Source organism: Bos grunniens, chromosome 4, assembly GCF_055505025.1.
Source record: "Bos grunniens cultivar Pamir isolate PY7600 chromosome 4, Bosgru_T2T1.0, whole genome shotgun sequence".
Classification (NCBI taxonomy): Eukaryota; Metazoa; Chordata; class Mammalia; order Artiodactyla; family Bovidae; genus Bos; species Bos grunniens.
This window is the reverse complement of record NC_141168.1, coordinates 54,904,887-54,923,956: the sequence shown is the minus strand read 5'-3', so window position 1 is coordinate 54,923,956 and position 19,070 is coordinate 54,904,887. Positions and strand designations below refer to the sequence as shown.

Sequence of the window (19,070 nt, the reverse complement as noted above, 5' to 3'; positions counted from 1 at the left end):
ACAACAGCTGTGTAGAGTATTTTGAATCATCACAAGGAAAAAGATCAGACAACATGGTCAAATATAAATTAATCAAGTCAAATCAAGATCTAGAAATCAGAATAGCACAGTGACCTCAGGAAAAGTTTAAAAATAATCAAAGATGCGTGTATGAAAAGGCACCAGCCCAGATCCTTTGACCAGCCAGTTTCATAAGACCTTTAGGGAAGATGGAATTTACATGCTACATCATTATTTAAAAGCAAATAAAAAGAAAACCTCCCAAATTACCTATGAGGTGAACAAAACCCTGCTACAAAACCCAGACAAGGACAGAAACCATGCTCACACATATGATCAGACACATGTCTAAAACCAGAGAACTTACAAAGAACAATGCAAAAGCTATAAACTGAATATTAACAAACAAAAAATTTAGCAGTGCATGAAAAGGACAAACAGATCAGGGCCATAGAGGCTTTATGCGAAGAGGAAAAAGAATCCAGTAACACTTGTTGCTGCTGTTTAGTCACTAAGTCGTGTCTGACTCTTTGCCATCCAACGGAGCCCGCCAGCCTCCTCTGTCCATGGATTTCCCAGACAAGAATACTGGAGTGGGTTGCCATTTCTTTCTCCAGGGGATCTTCCCAACTCAGGGACTGAACCCACATCTCCTGCACTGTCAGGCAGATTCTTTTCCACTTAGCCATTAGGGAAGCCCAATATTTGTTACATTAACAGGTTAAAACAATGAGCTATCTTTATCCCCATAAGATTGGTGAACAGCTCAGTAATCGAAACATCAATGAAAACATGAGAAATGAGCACTTTTATACTCCACATGTGGAGGGCAATTGATGTCCATGAAAATATTAAATGTATATATCCTTTGTCCCAGAAATTTTACTCCTGGTGGTACATTCTAAAGACACATTCATACATACTCAAGGGTATGCACACATATATCCACAGCAGCATTGTTCATCATGAAGATAAACTGGAATATTAACAATGTTCATCACTAAAGGAATGAGCAATTAATGTCTCCAAAACACATTTGATAAAAGTTGACATCTATTCCTTATTTTAAAAAATACACACTGAAACAAGTCAGAAATAGAAACTTTCCTAATTCAGTGAAAGGTAGCTGCCCAAAACTGTAGCAAACATCATCCTCAACAAAACCAAGGAATAAGCAGTATACATATTGGAAATGAAGGAGAAAAAATATTTTCATTTACAGATTATATAATATTCCATGAGAACCAACTGAAAAGGGATAAGAACCAATAAAAGAGCTTCCAAGGTAACCAAGAAAGGAAAAAATACACAAAAACTAATAGGTTCCCTAAACACCAGCACAAACACACCCACTAGAAAATCCAACAAAAGAATAATTCCTACACGAGCACAAACTCAGACACCATAAAGGTAAACTTACCAAGACAACTTACAGAACACTATACAAAATGACTCTGTGAGAAAGACTAAATAAATAGAGGATCGTGCCATATTCTTGGAAAGGAAGACTTAGTATTTTAAGAAAACCACTTCTCCTCCAAATTTGCTTATAAATTCAGTGGCATTCCTATGAAAAAATCTCAACCGGTCTTTTTCCTTCAACTTCACAAATGTGCGAGTCCATGTGAAAAAGTAAATGTGCAAGAAAATTCTGAAGGGAAAAAATAAGGAAAGGAATATTAGCCACAGCAGATATCAAAACATGCTGCCAGAGTATAGTAACCAGCACTACGGGGTACTCGCCACAAGAACAGCTGCATAGATAGTAACATGGAGCAGGAAGTCTGCAGCAAAACGTAAGTAGAGTACATGGAGTGTTTACAATAAAGTTCCATTTCTACATAATGGAGAAAGGATGACCTATTCAATAAAAATATTTAGAGGGTGGGATATCTATCCATTGGGAAAAAAAAACTTGATAAGATTAGATATCATTTCAGATCACAAAAATAAAATTTCAGACGGATTAAAGACATACATGTAATGGAAGTGGAAGTGTTAAGTGACTCAGTTGTGTCCGACTCTTTGTGACCTCATGGACTGTAGTCCGCCCGGCTCCTCTGTCCATGGGTTTCTCCAGGCAAGAATACTGGAGTGGGTTGCTGTGCCCTCCTCCAGGGGATCTTGCCAACCTAGGAATCGAACCCAGGTCTCCAGCATTGGCAGGCAGATTCTTTACCATCTGAGCCACCAGGGAAGCCCATCATATATATAATAATCCAATTTATAAAATCGTTATAAAACAATTAAGATTACTTTTATATTCTTAGGTTGGGAAAGACTTCCAGAAATAGGAAATAAGCCTCAGAATTCATGATGAAAAGGCCTGGTGGTCTGACTGTATAAAACCATGCAATGTTGGAATTATATTTACAATATGTGTAACAAATGAAGCATTACTATCTATCAAACAGTAAGAAACTGGGCTAGAAAAAATAAGCAAAGACATAAACAGATAGTAACCAGAAAAAAAGTAAACTGCTAATAAATGTGTTAAAAAATTGTTGCACAAGCAATGTGGAGAAATTAAAACAATGAGCTACATTATCTCCCACAAAGCTGTGCAAAAATTTAAATGATTGAAATTACAAGTGCAGACAATGATATGGGATACCCTTTTTGACCTGGCAATTCTACTTCTAGGGATTAATTCTAAAGAAATATTCACACATTCTCAAAACTATGCACAGAACTCTTCATAGCAGCATCTTCCATAATGAGGTAAAAGGGAATAAAGGCAAGTGTCCAACACTCCTGAAATAGCTAAATAACTTGGACATCCACGTTGCAGAACATAACACAGCCATGAAAAAGGAGGTTGGTTTGTGTGGTGACCACTTTATTTCTCCTCTCCCGGACCCTTCAGCCCAGACCTCTCTCTCTCTCCTGCTTCTTGTCCAAAGCACACTCACCATTATGGAGCCAACTACAGGGCCTTTGATCACCCACCACAGAGCCGTGTTGTCATTCATATCCCAGCAGCTGTAAGACAGAAAAAAGAGAGATGATGCTTGGGAGCCGGGAGCCCTGCAAGACAACGGGGTGCCACTTCTTCCCCTGTGGCTCTGAAGAAGGGCTGGCTGAAAGGAGAGCTGACGGACTGTACCCCCAAGCCCAATCCTGGTCCCAGTGCTTTGGGCCTCTCTTCTGCTCCACTGTCGAGGCAGTGACTGGAGCCCAGGAGTCAGGGCACTGCTGGGCTCCTGGGCAAGGCCACTTTCCCCCTTGAGAACTCAGGTTCTTGGGGATGCTGCCTCAGCCTCATTGTTCCTCCCCTCCTCCCTGAAAGGAGAGCAGTCACTCAGAGCTGAGCCCAGAGGCAGAGGCAGTGTGCACTCCCTCACTGGGTCCCAGTTGAGACCTGGCAGGGTGGGTCCACCCACAGTGGGTTCAGGGCATAGGCAGTGCCCAGGGCTGGTGGTGTAGCCAGGCCCGGCGTCGGATGGTTTATCTGAGACAGTCAACATGAAGTTCAGGACGTTAACTGACAGCCTACCTGGGGCTTGGGCCCTGGCTCTCGAGCATGTACTCACCCTGTGTCATCGAAGTAGAGCCTCAGCATAGCCCACACAGACACACACACAGTTGGTGTCCCTGGATACAAAGAAAAGGAGCCCCATGATAATAGGAAGACTAATAGGCCCAGTATCCCCCTCAGACCTGGGGCTTCTGGGGGCCAATGGACCCCTCAGACATGGGGTCTGATCCATGGGGCATATGTCCCTCTCAGACCCGGTGTCCTGGGGACCCTAACTGTCCCTCATACCCAGGCCTTCTAAGGGTCCATGTCTCCCTCAGACCCTGGGCTACCTTGCCTCCCTGCACATATCCCCTCCCTCAGCCAGTAGGCTTTCTACAAGGAGAAGAGCAAGACAGTATCCAAGATCCAGCAGTATGCCATAGCTGTGAGGCAGGGCAGCACCTCCCTCTGCCTCCCTCCTCTGACTAATACTCCCGGATGGCGGGACGAAGGACGTCCTGCTCATGGGGCCTGAACCTGTCCAGGCCACAATCAGAGACCTACCCCAGCCAATGATGATGTACCAGTAGAAATATCTCCTCTCAGGGAAGAAGGTCTCCACCAGCAGGGTGAAGAGATACAGGCCCTCGATGAACAGCCAGAAGTAGTTGGATACAACACAGTAGTGGAAGAAAACCACCACAGCCTTGCATTCCACCTGCAGGGTGAGTGGGGAAGAGGAGGGAGGTGCAAGCCCCCAACAGACTTTGAAAATCCAGCCCAACAGGACCAGGCGGAATCCTGAGGGCCCTTGGCTTAGGCATGTCCGGCTTAAACACCCTTGGGTCTGAAAGACTCAACATTCCTGGATTCAGAGTCTAAAACTGCAGCATCCTATGAGTCTGAATCAAAGTTGCCCATGGAGGCAGCTCTGCATGTGTAAGAAAAGGATGGGGATGGGGTGGGGTCAGGGGGTGCACACAGAACCCTCTCTTCTCCCAAGGCTAACTCTCCCCCACTTTCTGCCCCTTCCCCAACACCCATAGAAGAGGAAAACAAAGAGGAGAATAAAGAGAATAAAGAGGAAGGAGCCTCCTTGGTACAATAAAGGGTTCAGATATCACACAGATAAATAGGATACCCTTGGTCCCCCCAGAAGTCTCATAGACACCACCTCCAAGTGTGCCCTCTCAGGTCAAGGCATTGTGCTCTGGGCTGTTCTCTCATCCTGCCCCCATCAAAGCCTGTCTTTTCTGCTTACTTCCAAAGCTATCAGAACTGGGTAGGTGGTATGGAGGGAACTCCAGTCAGTCAGCCCCTTGGCTCCGTCTTGGGCTAAAGCACCAATGACCAGGCCAGTCCTCTCTCTGAGCCAAGTTCCCTCCTTAGTCAAGTGGGACTTGACATCTCCACCTGACCTGCCTCAACTGCTCTGCCAAGTATACCCACAGGCCAAGGAACAGGAAGTGACGTCAAGCCGGGGTCTCACCGGCTGCTAGTAACCTCATGGTCATCCCTGGGTTTCTGTGCTCACTGGGGCCAACATCTCAACCTGCAGGAAAACACCTGGACAGCGGGGCGTTGCAGGGAGGACCAATTGTGGCGGGGCTCAGCGCACTCACAGTGGAGACAAAGCAGTGATTGCTGTCCTGCTCAGCATAGAGGATCCAGTCTTTGATGAAGACGGAGATGGCCCTCAGCATAAACGACACGAAGAGGTTCATGTGGATGAAGTTGCGGGTACAGTGCAGCTTCCTACACCCACGGCAGGGGAAGACAGATGCCTTGAAGTAAGGAGCCCCACAGCCTTCCACCCTCCACCCTGGGGTCCGCTTTGGGCTGACTCCACAGCTTTGTCTCAAGGGGGTCGTCCACCTAGACCACCCCTTCTTCCCAGCTCTCTAACCCTCACTCAGTCCCAGGCTCCCACCACCTGGCCCCACTACTGGGGGCCGTACTGCTCCCTGCTGTGACCTCTCTCCATCTAGACCAGGAAGATAATGCGAGGGGCGTAGGTCTACTGCCCGTGGTCTGCCTTGCTGTGTGTGGCCCTGGACAAGTTAGCTGTGCTCTCTGGGGTCCTATCTCTTACTGTAGGTCTCTTTCAAGAGACCTCCAGGGCTGACATCCAGGGCAGGAGTCGGGGGTGGGAGGCACAGAGCCAGGGCTCTGTACGGCGGTGGGCTGCAATCACTCGAAGGCTGTCGGGAATCTCACCGGAAACGACACAGGATGACCATGGCAGTGGTGAGGGTGACGAGGGACGTGCTGTAGCCAACTGTGTACAGGGCCTTCACTGACAGGTAGTAGTAATCCTGGAGCAGAGCACAGGACATGCAGGGCTCAGTGTGGGGCCTGCCTCCGGCCCCCTTGGGATGGCACCAAGTCTCCCAGGCCAGGCCTGCCCACCTCTGGGCGTGCTACCCAGCTCCTCCTTCCCCTCTTTTCTAGTTGATCACATTTCCTCCCCTCCCCCATCAGTTCCTCCACCACCCCAAGCTCCCCAAGCCCATTCCCACTGAGCCACCTCCTCCTGCCCATCTGCATTGCCAGAAGCTAAATGCTGGTAGAGTGCAGGAGCACTGACCAGCCAGAATAGAGCCAGCCTTTAGCCTGGAGAAGGATCCAGGGGGCCCCCTGCTGGGCCTGCATTAACCCTACAATGGCCGGACCACAGAAAGGCAGGTGTCCTGGAAAAGCCACCAGGGAGGTGGTGGACATGTGCTGGGGGCTGGAGGAGCTCAGGCAGCAAGACAGTTGTTTCTCAGCCTAGAATGAGTGCGCGAAAGTCTTGCCCTGCATGCATCTGGCTACACAGCAGGCACTCAGAATGCTGCCGGGGACTCGAATTTCTGCAGTTCATCAGGAGTCAGGACCCCTGGGGGACACGTGCTTCCACAGGCCTCCTCGGCCCCTCCCTCCACCTTCAGGAGGGCAGCAGATACTCACCTGGTCCCCAGTCTCAGATTCATACTCCTCAAACCCACAGGCATCGAAATAATGAGGGAATGGCTCCGACCATCCATCCTCTGTGCAATTCCGGCTCACCACCCTCATGTCTGCAGCAGAACAAAAACGCGGTGAGGCACAGAAGTGATGTAAGAGGGGTCTAAAATTCTTAATGGCCAATTACTCCTTAAGTAGAAATTCCTGGAAATCCACATGTCCATCTGAGAAGCATGGCAGTGTCCAAGTGAAAATAATAATTGTTTAGTCTGTATAGTAAGAACGTGGGGTGCAGGGGGGCTCAATGAAAGCTGACCTCTAAACAAGGAGTGAGAGGACTGAGCCAGGAAGAATCCAGCCTCCTTCCCTCTAGGAAAAGGCCTGAGCCCCTCCTGAAGGCCTTGGAACAGCGCAAGAATGATCTGGGATCACAAATGCAGATTCCAGGCCCAGAGCTCCTGGCCCAAGAATCATCTTGGGCAGTGGCGTGGCAGGAGCTCTCGTCATATCTGGAGAAGCTCCAGGTGAGGCTTTCACCGGGAGTTCTGGGCCTTCCAGCAACTTCCATGGTGTCCAGGGGGCACGAGGCTTGCTTAATTAACAAGGACCAGACCTCCATTAACCTAGCATCAGATCTTATTAAGATACATATTCAGGTTAAAAAAAAGACTTCTGCCCTTTCAAGTTTAGAAGTCTGTTTCCTATCACTAATGTACTTTAATTTTCTTTAGCTTGACTTTAAAGGCCATTTTGTAGGACACCAGAGGAGGCAGGAGTCATTTGTTGTCTGCAGAGTGGAGTCCAGTCTGGTTTTCACCCCGCCTGGGGCCTTTTAGCCTTTAACGATTGTTCATTTTATCCTTTCTGCTCCTGACTGTCTAGCGGTGAACCACGATGTCTAGGGGAGGGGAAAAGGCAGCAGCCCCCTCTGCCTCCAGCCCAGCCCCTAAGTGTGGCCCTAGGCTGACCCCCCTTCCCCGACTGGCTTCCTGGGAGTTTACCTGGTGTATTAGAACACCTGGGGGTGGCTCTTCCTTTCACAGGATTCAGGGGCCAGGAAATCATAAACAAAAGACATCTGCATAAAAGGGGCCCCAGCATCCATGCTGCTGGAAGAAGCCCTGCTCAGAAGGCCATCTCTGGGGCGCTCGGACAGGGACAAGGGCAGCAGCCAACACAGGAGACGCCAACACTTTTCCAACCTCGTGTCCTGCTGATTGAGTTGGAAGATCCAAGGCCAGTTCTTTTCAACCAAGAGTCAGAAATGCACTTCCTCGGGCTTTGGGGAGCAGCAGAGGGTGGGTGATCCTGCCATAAAGAGACCTCTGCCCAGAGCAGGGAGACTGGTCTCTTATTGCAGCTCAGATTCTGAGTTGTATGTGACCCAGGACAAGGAGGACGTCTGGCAGGCCCAGGAGAGACGAGGTCACTTCTGTCCCACAGTTTGATGCCAAATGGTTTTTTCTTCCAGCAAATCTGTTTCAGGCTGCTATTGGCACCCTCCTTCCAAGTCCCTCTGAACATTTCTTTCAGAAAGTCTGCACGTCCTAGGGGACCATGGCAGTGGCCAAGCCCTTCCCTTCCCTGGGTCTCCTCTCTGCTCTGCCCACATCAGGGTGGTGGGAAGAGGAAAGGGAAGCTGCACTGAAAAACATTTTTTTTTTAAAAAGTATCCTGGAGATACAAGCCATTTCCTTTCTTTTATTTTCCTTCTTACCCTTTTCAAAACATAGTGTGGGCTCAGAAAAGTATAAACCTTTTTGTTTAGAACTATTCCATGAATCTTCTGGTCTATTGTTCTGATAGAAATCTCCGGAAGATGGAGTACTCTCCAGACTGCCCACACCCTGCAGTGCCTGCGCCTACTTCACTAGGCTGTTTTGCTCCAGCAACTTCATAGAAGCACAGAATCTTAGGCCAGAGGTTCTCGAAGTGGGTGCCCTCCCTAGACGGGCCCATTAGCATCACCAGAGAGACTGGCCAAAATGCACACTCTCAGGCCCCACCCAGACTGCTCTATCAGAGACTCTTGGGGTGAGGTTCAGGAATCTGTTTTAACAAGCCCACTAGGTGACTGTGCTGGAGAAGGGAATGGCAACCCACTCCAATATTTCTGCCTGGAGAATCCCATGGACTTCTGTGAGCCTGGTGGGCTATAGTCCACGGGGTCACAAAGAGTCAGACACAATTGAAGTGACTTAGCACGCCCGTGACTGTGATCACAAAGTATGAGAACCACTGTTCTACTTGTGGGAGCTCCAAGCTATCACAGGCCATTTAATCCAGGAGTTCTTTTACTGAGATCTGTCCTTTCCTGAAATTATATGCACAGTGTTCTGTCTGAGCACTTGCATGCAAATTTCCATGGAGAAAACCCACAACTTAATCAGAGAAGGAAAGTGAGCTACCAAAGATCACAGAGCCACAGAGGGGCATAGCCCAGCCTGGAAGGAGGTTCCCAAGCTCACAGGTTAGCTCCCTGTGACCTCATATGTTAGATGTTCTCCCTCTAGCCCGCCCATGGTCAATTTTAGCTCATCCCTTACCTGAGAGATCCAAGGATTTACTGTCTGCAAAACCGAACTCTCCTGCAAAACAGACGTGGACGTGAGTCAGGACACCTGACCATCAGCTTGCCAGGGCTATCCACTGCTTACTCTGCTCCCTGGAAGGTCAAGGCTGCCCCTGGTCTAGAGAAGGGGAGCTGGGAGGAGGTGGGGTCTCAGCCAAGAGGAAGCATCGCACACAGCAGCCACATACACACTGCACCTTCCAGGGCCATCCCACTTGCTTTGTATTTCTATGATGCTAATGGTGGCTCAGTTCTCCCCACTGGACAACAGGGTATGGAAATGAGACATTGTCAGGAGAAGGGGAAGGCCTCTGAAGTGAGAGAGGACTGGAAGAGGGTGACTGGCCTTTTCTCTTTTTCGTCTTTCCTTGTTGTTTGTCTAACTTGTATAAAATAGTGCGTATATGTTCGTGGAAAACTCCTAATTTGCCTCTACCTCCACCTCTGCTATCCTCTTTGATAATCTTAAGTTTGTTTTCTATCTCTGAGTCTATTTCTGTTTTGTAAACAAGCTCATTAACCGGCTCTTTTCAGGAAAAAGGACATAGAATAGCAATATGGGTCCTGCTCTTGGGTTTTTTGTTTGGTGTTCAACCCTCCATCTCAGCCCACAAACTGCTCCCACCAAAGGAACCCCAGAACTCCAAAGATTTCCTCCTCAGACATATTTTTCTCTTTCTCTCCCAATTATTTATTTCCACCTCCACCTTTTTTTTAGGCTGAATCCTCTGCTAGCAATGAACCCCCATTTCCCTCTACTTTTCAAAATTGTGTTTTCAAGGTCCAACTGACATGTCACCTCCTCCAGGAAGCCTTCCCTGACAGCATCATTAGTTTGCCTGCACGTCACCTTGGTAGGTCTCTTCTGCTCCAGAGCCTGCCATACATTCCAACTCCATGGCCCTGGGGATGTCAGTATCGGCATGGGTTCACACACACAGTCAGGCCTGTATGTGTACAGAAGCTCATGCCAAAGCACACAGGTGTCCTTGCTTGCTGCCCCTCTATAGGCAAGTCCCATCTTCCCAAACAAGCCCATGACCACCCTGAGACCAAGGGCTGCAATTTTTCATCTCCCTGTGTCTCCCTAGCCTCCAGATGGCCAAGGGTGGAGGGAAGGGAAAGCAAGGATGAGCCCAGCCCCTGATGAACCTCTCATTCCATCCCCACCCACTCCTAACAGTCAGAGCTGGGCTCCTGCTGGATGGACAGATGGACAGATGATCAGCAGTCTGTCCTCTCCAAGGTTCCTCTTACCGATGGTTTCCGTCTCCCAGACTGAAACAGAGCAAGAGAGAAAACACAGAGGTGAGCGAGGCTGGCTAAAGTCAATCTGCTCTCTGAGCCCTGCTGATGGTGCCCTCCTCCTTCCCACTCCCAGACTCTGAAGAGAGGTTGTGCTGGGGCTCCAGAGGCCTGAGAACTACAAGCTGGGATTCTACTGTTCAACTAGAGACTTCTATCTTTCCTGCAAGAACAGGGCACAGTTACTGAGAAAGTGAGGCATTCCAAAGGAGGAGCGAGATCGCGTTCCTGCATCTCCAACAGCTGCAAAGCAGCAACTATTTCTATGAGCATGAGATTCGGCCCTGGGAACCAGGAAATAAAAGGAAAACTGCGGTTCTCAGCTTTCTAAGTATTTAAGTCAAGTCTAACTTTGTGAATGGAGATGCTAAAAGGCCCTGCCTTAATGAACCATTAAGAGGCAGGTGTAAATAACACATTCATTGTGCAATTGCCAGAGGGAGGCATAGAATCTGAAAGAAAGCATATCTTAAGAAAATTTTATTTAACGGCTGATTCATTTTACCTTTTCTGTGCGTGGTGGAAAAGTAGTCCTGCCACGGTACCTGACCCAGAGTAGATGTTCTGTCAACTTTAAATAAATGACTGAATGAAAGGAGTACGTGAATGGAGGAAGTGATTAATTGGTTTCTATAGGAATGAATTAGAAATTGGAGCTGAATCACTGGGCTGTCACCCCGCTTGATGAACCACCACTCACACTGTGCCTCTCCTTTCAGCACTTCCCGTTCTGCTCTGGGTTGGATCCAGTCCTCATGCCACTGTCAGGATGGGAGAGTTTAACTGCTGGACTGGCCTGGACTGATATTCTGGAGGTGGGAGGTATGGCTAACGGGCCCAAACGGAAAGTCGGGGAGGCGAGATGGGGGCAGCACAGCGAGACCCTGCCTTCTCTAGTCCTGGGCGGGGAGCCAGGGATGGGGCCGGGCATCCCCAGGACACTGCCTCTATCTCCCCGTACCACCTCCTCCAAGCAGACTCCCCTGCAGGCAGAAACAAGGTTGCTGGACTTTCAGGTGTGAAAAAAATTTGCCCCTGCCTCTGACGTGGACTAGAGGACAGTGGAGTGAAGCACAGCCTGGAGACTCTCTACTTCTAGAGGGACACTGGCCGAGGCCTTAGGCACGTGAGGGAGGAAGCTGAGGACCAGGTCTCAAGGGACTCATGCATGGCTACACAAGTGTCTCAGAGCCTCTAGTCCCTGTAGGAGTCCCTACCCTCCTTACTCAAACCAAGGCCCCAACCCAGGACTAGGTGGTCCATGCATGGTTCTCAGTACATCACCTGCCTGGAGCCCAGTCCCTCCATCTCCCTCTACCCAGCCTAACTCTGGGACACCCACAGAGTTGGGGCGGAGGGCCAGTCTGGCTCCAGGCCCCTCCCAGTGTCAATGTGCACTAAAAGCAGACACCAACCTTCTTTTGGGGTTCATGAGTCTCTGCCAAGGCAGAAAGAGGCCTGGAGAGCCCCCCAGACTCACATCCAAAGGAGAGATCCCTCGGAACCCTTTCCCCTCAGGCCCCTCCCCATGGAGAACAGTCATCTGGGCCTCCCTGTATGAGTGATAGTGGTCATAATATCAGCTCACACTTACGGCTGACCATCAAGCTGCACCCAGTCCTGCTAAGGGACTTCCACCAGCATCTTCCACTTAAATTCTCCCAGTCACCATTCCACATTCCCATCTGATAGACTAGGAAATGGGGGGACAGAGGGGTGACTGCCCTGCTCAAGGTCCCCAGATGGGTTACGCAATGGAGCCCACATCCGAGAGCCTAGCCTTGCCCCTCTGACGTACCTCTACGGGGCCTTGCCATGTGTGAGGGGTGCTTCTGTGTCCCTCTGTGCACAGGGGTCCCTGATTTCATCTCACCAGCACAGAGCTCTGAAATGGGAACCACCTCCCTGCAGGTTACCCCGGTCTTTGGTGCTTGTCTCCCAGGAATGCCTGGGGTCCGACTTGGGGGAACAGGCTGGACCGAGTGTAGCCTAAAGAGGCCCTGGGGGAAACCCACCTTGGTCTGGGTTGAAGATTCGGAAGAGTTCAGGGCAACTGACCAGGACCATCTCACCCACGTGGGCGGGCTTCCAACACGTGATGTTGTCCCACATCCCAGGGCACCCTGTGGGGATGAAAACCATGGTGTCCAGCAGTCCAGCAGTCCCTCCCCACACACACACACAGAGCACACACACTCACAGAGCACACACACTCACAGAGCACACACACACAGAGCACGCACACACAGCACACACCCACAGAGCACACACACAGAGTGCGTACACACAGAGTGCATACACACACAGAGCACACACACTCACAGAGCACACACACACAGAGCACGCACACACAACACACACCCACAGAGCACACACACAGAGTGCGTACACACAGAGCACACACACACACAGAGCACACACACACACAGAGCACGCACACACAGCACACACACACAGAGTGCGTACACACAGAGTGCATACACACACAGCACACACACACACAGAGCACACACACACAACACACACAGAGCACACACACACAACACACACAGAGCACACACACACCACACACACAGAGCACACACACTCACAGAGCACACACAGCACACACAGAGCATGCACACACAGAGCATACACACAGAGTGCATATACATATAGCACACACACACAGAGCACACACACTCACAGAGCACACACACACAGAGCACACACACACAGCACACATCCACAGAGCACACACACAGAGTGCGTACACACAGAGTGCATACACACACACACACACACACACAGAGCACACACACACAGCACACACACACACACAGCACACACACTCACAGAGCACACACAGCACACACAGAGCATGCACACACAGAGCATACACACAGAGTGCATATACGTATAGCACACACACACAGAGCACACACACTCACAGAGCACACACACTGACAGAGCACACACACAGAGCACACACAGCACACACACACACAGAGTGCATACACACACAGCACGCACACACACACACAGAGCACACATGCACAACACACACACAGAGCACAGACACACAGACCACACACACTCACAGAGCACACACACACAGAGCATACACACAGTGTGTACACACACACACACACAGCACACATACTCACAGAGCACACACACAGAGCACACACACTCACAGAGCACACACACACACAGAGCACACACAGCACACACACAGAGTGCATACACACAACACACACACAGAGCACATACAGCACACACAGAGTGCATACACACACAACACACACACACAGAGCACACACACACAACACACACACACAGAGCACACACACAGAGCATACACACAGTGCATACACACACAGCACACACACACAGAGCACACACACTGACAGAGCACACACAGCACACACAGGGTGCATACACACAACACAAACACACAGAGCACATGCAGCACACACAGAGCATGCACACAGAGTGCATACACACAGCACACACACACACAACACACACACAGAGCACACAGAGCACACACAGAGCATACACACACAGAGCACGTACACACACAGCACACACACAGAGAGAACACACACACAGAGCACACACAGCACACACAGAGTGTGTACACACACAGAGCACACACACGGAGCATACACACACAACACACACACACACAGAGCACATACAGCACACACAGAGCACACACACAGAGCAAATATACACACAGAGTACATACACACAGCACACACACACAGAGCACACACACACAGAGAACACATACAGAGCACACACACACAGCATACACACATAGAGCACAGACACACACAGCACACACACACACAACACACACACAGAGTATACACAGCATACACAGAGCACACACACACAGAGTGCATACACACACAGCACACACACACACAGAGCACACATGCAACACACACAGAGCACACACAGCACACACAGAGCATACACACAGAGACCATGGTGTCTCATACAGAGCACATACAGAGCACACATACAGAGCACACATACAGCACACATACATAGAGCACAGACACACACACAGCACACACAGCACACAAACACAGACACACATACACACAGAGCACAGATACATACAGCGCACACATGGAGCACACACGCAGCACACACACACAGCACCCTGCACGAGCTCTTCCACATCCCCAGGCTCCACGTCACTGTGAGGTCCAGCTTCAGATCTACCTCCTGGATGGAGGGAGAGGCAGGAACTAGCTGGCCTGAGGATGCTCCATTGCCACCACTACCCCGTGCCCCGGCCACCCACTGCCTTTTGGGACAGGCCTGGAGTGGAGAGATGGAGTGAAAATGAAGGAGGAACCTGAAGGAGGAGCACAAACTGGTCAGATGGGGGTGGGGAGGAGGGCAGAGTCAGCCAGGCAGAGACCTACACAGCCAACCCCAGGACTATGACAGGACTTGGAGCACAAAGGGATAGGAGGCAGGGATCACCTCAGAGGCCACCATGGTGGGGACGCACACCCAGATCAGGTGAGCACCGAGGGATGGAGAGGAGTAAGGACAAACTGAGAACTATTTAGGAATCATTAAGACAGTGACTCACAGCACGTGAGCTGCCAGGAGGAGGAAGAGGTCAAGTTTGAAGACCAGATTTTCAGATTTGGGGCGCTCAGTAGATCCTCCAACCCCTGTGCCCACTCTCCTCCCAGCCCCTACCAGCCTCCTGGTGTTGTTCTCTGCACTCCTTGTCACTCCATCCTCACCTCTCCTTCATGCTTCACCCCTCATCTGACGTCATCCCTCCTCTCCACTGAGAGGCCTCTTGACCTTCCTGGCCCTCATCACTGGGACCCACCTGACTGAATGCAGGGGCTAGCATCTGCCCTGCCCTCGGCCCTTTGCTCCACTCATCTTAGACGAGATCAACAGACTCAAAACTTTTCTTCCAAGGAGCAAGTAAAATTAAAAGACATTTGCTTCTTGGAAGGAAAGCTATGACAAACCTAGACAGCATATTAAAAAGCAGAGACATTACCGACAAGGGTCTATATAGTCAAAGCTATGTTTTTTCCAGTAGTCATATATGGCTGTGAGAGACCATAAATAAAGCTGAGTGCCAAAGAATTGATGCTTCTGAACTGTGGTGTTGGAAAAGACTCTTGAGAGTCCCTTGGACTGCAAGGAGATCCAACCAGTTCATCCTAAAGGAAATCAGTCCTGAATATTCATTGGAAGAACTGATGCTGAAGCTGAAGCTCCAATAGTTTGGCCACCTGATGCTAAGAACTGACTCGTTAGAAAAGACCATGATGCTGGGAAAGATTGAAGGCAGGAGAAGGGGACAACAAAGGATGAGATGGTTGGATGGCATCACCGGCTCGATGGACGTGAGTTTGAGCAAGCTCCAGGAGTTGGTGATGGACAGAGAAGGCTGGCATGCTGCAGTCCATGGGGTTGCAGAGTCAGATACTCCTCAATCAGTAAACTGAACTGAACTGAACCAGGCTCAAGGGCTTCCTGACAGAATTATACACACAGGTCCCAAGCCTGTCTCCTGTACAACCTGAGGGCTGCCTCTCACAGCCAGGTGCCTGCTGGATATCCCCACCTTGAAAGGCCCAAGACAACCTACACCCAGCCTGTCCAAGACTCATCTGAGCATTTCCTACAAAACCTGATTTCCTGTCTCAGCCCCAGTTGGAATCCTGGAATCATTCTCATTTTGTCACCTTCTTTGTGCTCTGTAGACCCAAGTCCTGCTGGTCTGACAGTCAAATATTTGTGGAATCCATGCACCTCCACCAGGTCAAGGGCAGACCACTTTTCCCTAGGACCCTGGTTACAGCTTCCCCATTGGTCTCCTTACTCATCCCCACACACCTGTGACTGCGAGCTCTTCCAAAGAAAGATGTGACTGAGTCACATGGCCACCACTATCAGTGAGCACCAATCAGTGGCCCTATCACCTCAGCTCCTTAATAGCTCCTTGCTTTACACTCCAGCACAAGGGGCACGGGCGAGGCCATGGGGTGAGAGGTCATCCAGGGAAAGGACACAACATGAGAGGAGCAGGGAACTCCACGTGTTCCAGGTGGGCAGAGAAAGTGCATAGAGTGATACAATCACGCAAAGGCAGAGACAGGAGGCAGTATGTGGCGTGTCCAATGGCAGAGTGCAGACTTCCAGGAAAGGGACCTCACCTGGCTGAGCAGGCTCTAAATCAGGACTTTGGAGGGCTCCTCTGCCAGGTGCAAGACAGCCTGTGCCTGTCCCACCCCCAGGGCTGTGGGAAGGATCAATGAGTTCATACATGAAAAGTTGTTGGAAGAAAGGCAGACTCACTCAGTGCCTGGTCACCATTGTTATTACCACTAATCTCATTATTTCACTGAGGTATCCCTGGGAATCATTCCCCTGAGACAGACCTAGGCAGAGAGATGAAATAGAGCCCAAGCAGGTGAGAAAGGCTGGTAGAGGGCCCCTGGGCAGACACAGAGGAAGCCCGGCAGGCATTGGGCAGGGGTGGGGGCCTGGGGTGGGCCTCCTGAGCTCACAGCCACTCTGTTGGGGCCCACAGTTTCAGGTCATGTTTAGATCAGAAAGCGTCCGAAGTTACTATGTGCAAAAAACCCTATCTCTTAGAATTCAGACCTGGCTACTTTAGAATGGTTAGATAGCATCACTGACTCAATGGACATGAGTCTGAGCAAACCCCGGGAGACAGTGGAGGACAGAGGAGCTTGTGCTGCAGTCCACGGGGTCACAAAGAGTCGGACACGACTTACAGACTGAACAACAACAACTTTAGAATTCACATGCAGTCACATTAACCCATAGTATCCTGCTTCCAGAATGACTGCATTTGGGAGGTAGAAGCATCACAGAAAGCTCTGAGGATGACAAACCAAGATAATGAGGATTCTGGGGGCCACATGAAGGGAGATGGGTACCAAGCCTGTTACTGATGACTCTTGTCCGCCCATTACAGCAGGACTCCCCCCTACACATGGCTAGTCATGACAACATGTCCTTGAAAGAGACCTAACAGTACATCTTTGGCCGACGTGGCCCGTGCTGACCACAAAATGGCCATAGAGTGTGGCTGTGTCTGGCCCACGCCCTGGGAGCCCTCACCAACAGATGTTCCTTAATGTGGAACATTAGGCCCTGGCACAGCCAGCTGCTTCTGCCAGCTGACGTTTCCGGGGCCCAGAACTTGTTAGATGAGTGAGGGAACATAGTCACAAGGGCTGAGGAGCTCAGGCGTAGGTGGCACAATGGGGCAGGGTTCCCAGGTTGAAGGTCAGAGATACGGAGGCAGTGAGGGATCCATCCTCCCAACAACTGTTTACTGAGCAGCTAGCATGTGCCAGGGCCCATCAGGCCCAGGGCTACAGTGGTGGAGAAAACAAATTTGAGAAGTTCGCATTTGAGGGCAGTGGGAGGGAAAGGACAGGGTGCCCCCTCCACATCGGCAGGACGTCAGTGGCTCGAGTTTTGCCAAGGGCTCACAGCATGATTCTGGCAAGTCTCCACACCCTCCAGCCTGACTCAGTTTCCCATTGAGCACATCAAGGGCTGGGTGACTCTGAGTGGTCTCCCAGCTCCTTGAGTGATCAGAGCTCAGATCTGGAAGAGAGTCACTCAGGACCTGCTGGAATCTGGAAGGATGGCCAGTAGGCTGGGGCTGCTTTCCCTGGCCCCACTGCCAGGACAGACATCCTCAACAGGGCATCTGCCAAGGTCCCCTCACCTGCCCCATGGCCCACCACACTCTACAAGCCCTCCTGGTTCCTGGCCTGCCTCCCCTCCATAGACTAAAGATCCTAGTGGGATAATTCCTATAGCACCAGAGCAAGTAGGAAGCCTAAAAGTAGAACCCAAACCTTAGGGCCCAAGTCTAGTGTCTGGGTTTAGGAGACTATGATATTGTGATAAAATAAATTTGATATCGTGATATAATAACTCATAATGACTTTGATATTGTGAGACTATGATATTGTGATATAATAAGAATTACACATCTGGTCTTCATCCCAGATTCCTGACTGTTTGGTGCTGTTCAGTCACTAAGTTGTGTCTGACTCTTTGTGACACCATGGACTATAGCACACCAGGCGCCTTTGTCCTTCACGATCTCCCGGAGTTTGCTCAAACTCATGTCCATTGAGTCAGTGATACTATCTAATCATCTTATCCTCTGCTGGCCCTTTCTCTTTTCGCCTTTAATCTTTCCCAGCATCAGGGTCTTTTCCAATGAGTCAGTTATTTGCATCAAGTGGCAAAGTATTGGAGATTCAGCTTTAGCATTAGTCCTTCCAATGAATATTCAGGGTTGATTTCCTTTAGCACTGACTGGTTTGATCTCCTTGCCATCCAAGGGACTCTCAAGAGTCTTCTCCAGAACCGCAGTTCGAAAGCGTCAATTCTCCGGCACTAGGGCGTAGAGCTCCTAAAATCCTGGGAACAACCTGAGTGATGGGGTCAGAGGAGCAGCTTTCGTTATTCATAAGCCCCTTTCAGCCATACTTGAGTGTATGCTCATGACATGGCTCTTGGAGGATAGGGACTGGTCCACAGGGAAACCAACTGTGGGGTTAAGGAACTGGAACTTTCAGCCCCACCTCTCACCTTGGGGCCAGAAATCGAGTTAATCATCAAAGGCCAATGATTTAACCTATGGTGCCTACATAGTGGAACATCCATAAACCCCTAAACAGTGGGATCTGGAGAGTTTCTGGGTTGGTGAACATATCCACATGCCAGAGAGTGGCACATTCCACAAAGACA

The 19,070-nt window shown here is 50.0% G+C and overlaps 1 protein-coding gene across 5 annotated transcripts in view; it reads right to left on the bottom strand.

The window, feature by feature from the left end:
- The window catches only part of ADCYAP1R1 (ADCYAP receptor type I), a 107,729-nt gene that overhangs the window by 20,157 nt on the left and 68,502 nt on the right, over positions 1 to 19,070 (bottom strand). For all 5 annotated transcript variants that reach the window (XM_086398471.1, XM_086398473.1, XM_086398470.1 and 2 more), the window contains exons 4-12: positions 12,299 to 12,406; positions 10,236 to 10,256; positions 8,953 to 8,994; positions 6,410 to 6,519; positions 5,678 to 5,775; positions 5,083 to 5,215; positions 4,025 to 4,178; positions 3,534 to 3,594; positions 2,913 to 2,982 (exon numbers count right to left, since the gene is read on the bottom strand). In XM_086398471.1, coding sequence (XP_086254597.1) covers positions 2,913 to 2,982; positions 3,534 to 3,594; positions 4,025 to 4,178; positions 5,083 to 5,215; positions 5,678 to 5,775; positions 6,410 to 6,519; positions 8,953 to 8,994; positions 10,236 to 10,256; positions 12,299 to 12,406 — 797 coding nt within the window. The remainder of the gene's footprint in view (positions 1 to 2,912; positions 2,983 to 3,533; positions 3,595 to 4,024; positions 4,179 to 5,082; positions 5,216 to 5,677; positions 5,776 to 6,409; positions 6,520 to 8,952; positions 8,995 to 10,235; positions 10,257 to 12,298; positions 12,407 to 19,070) is intronic.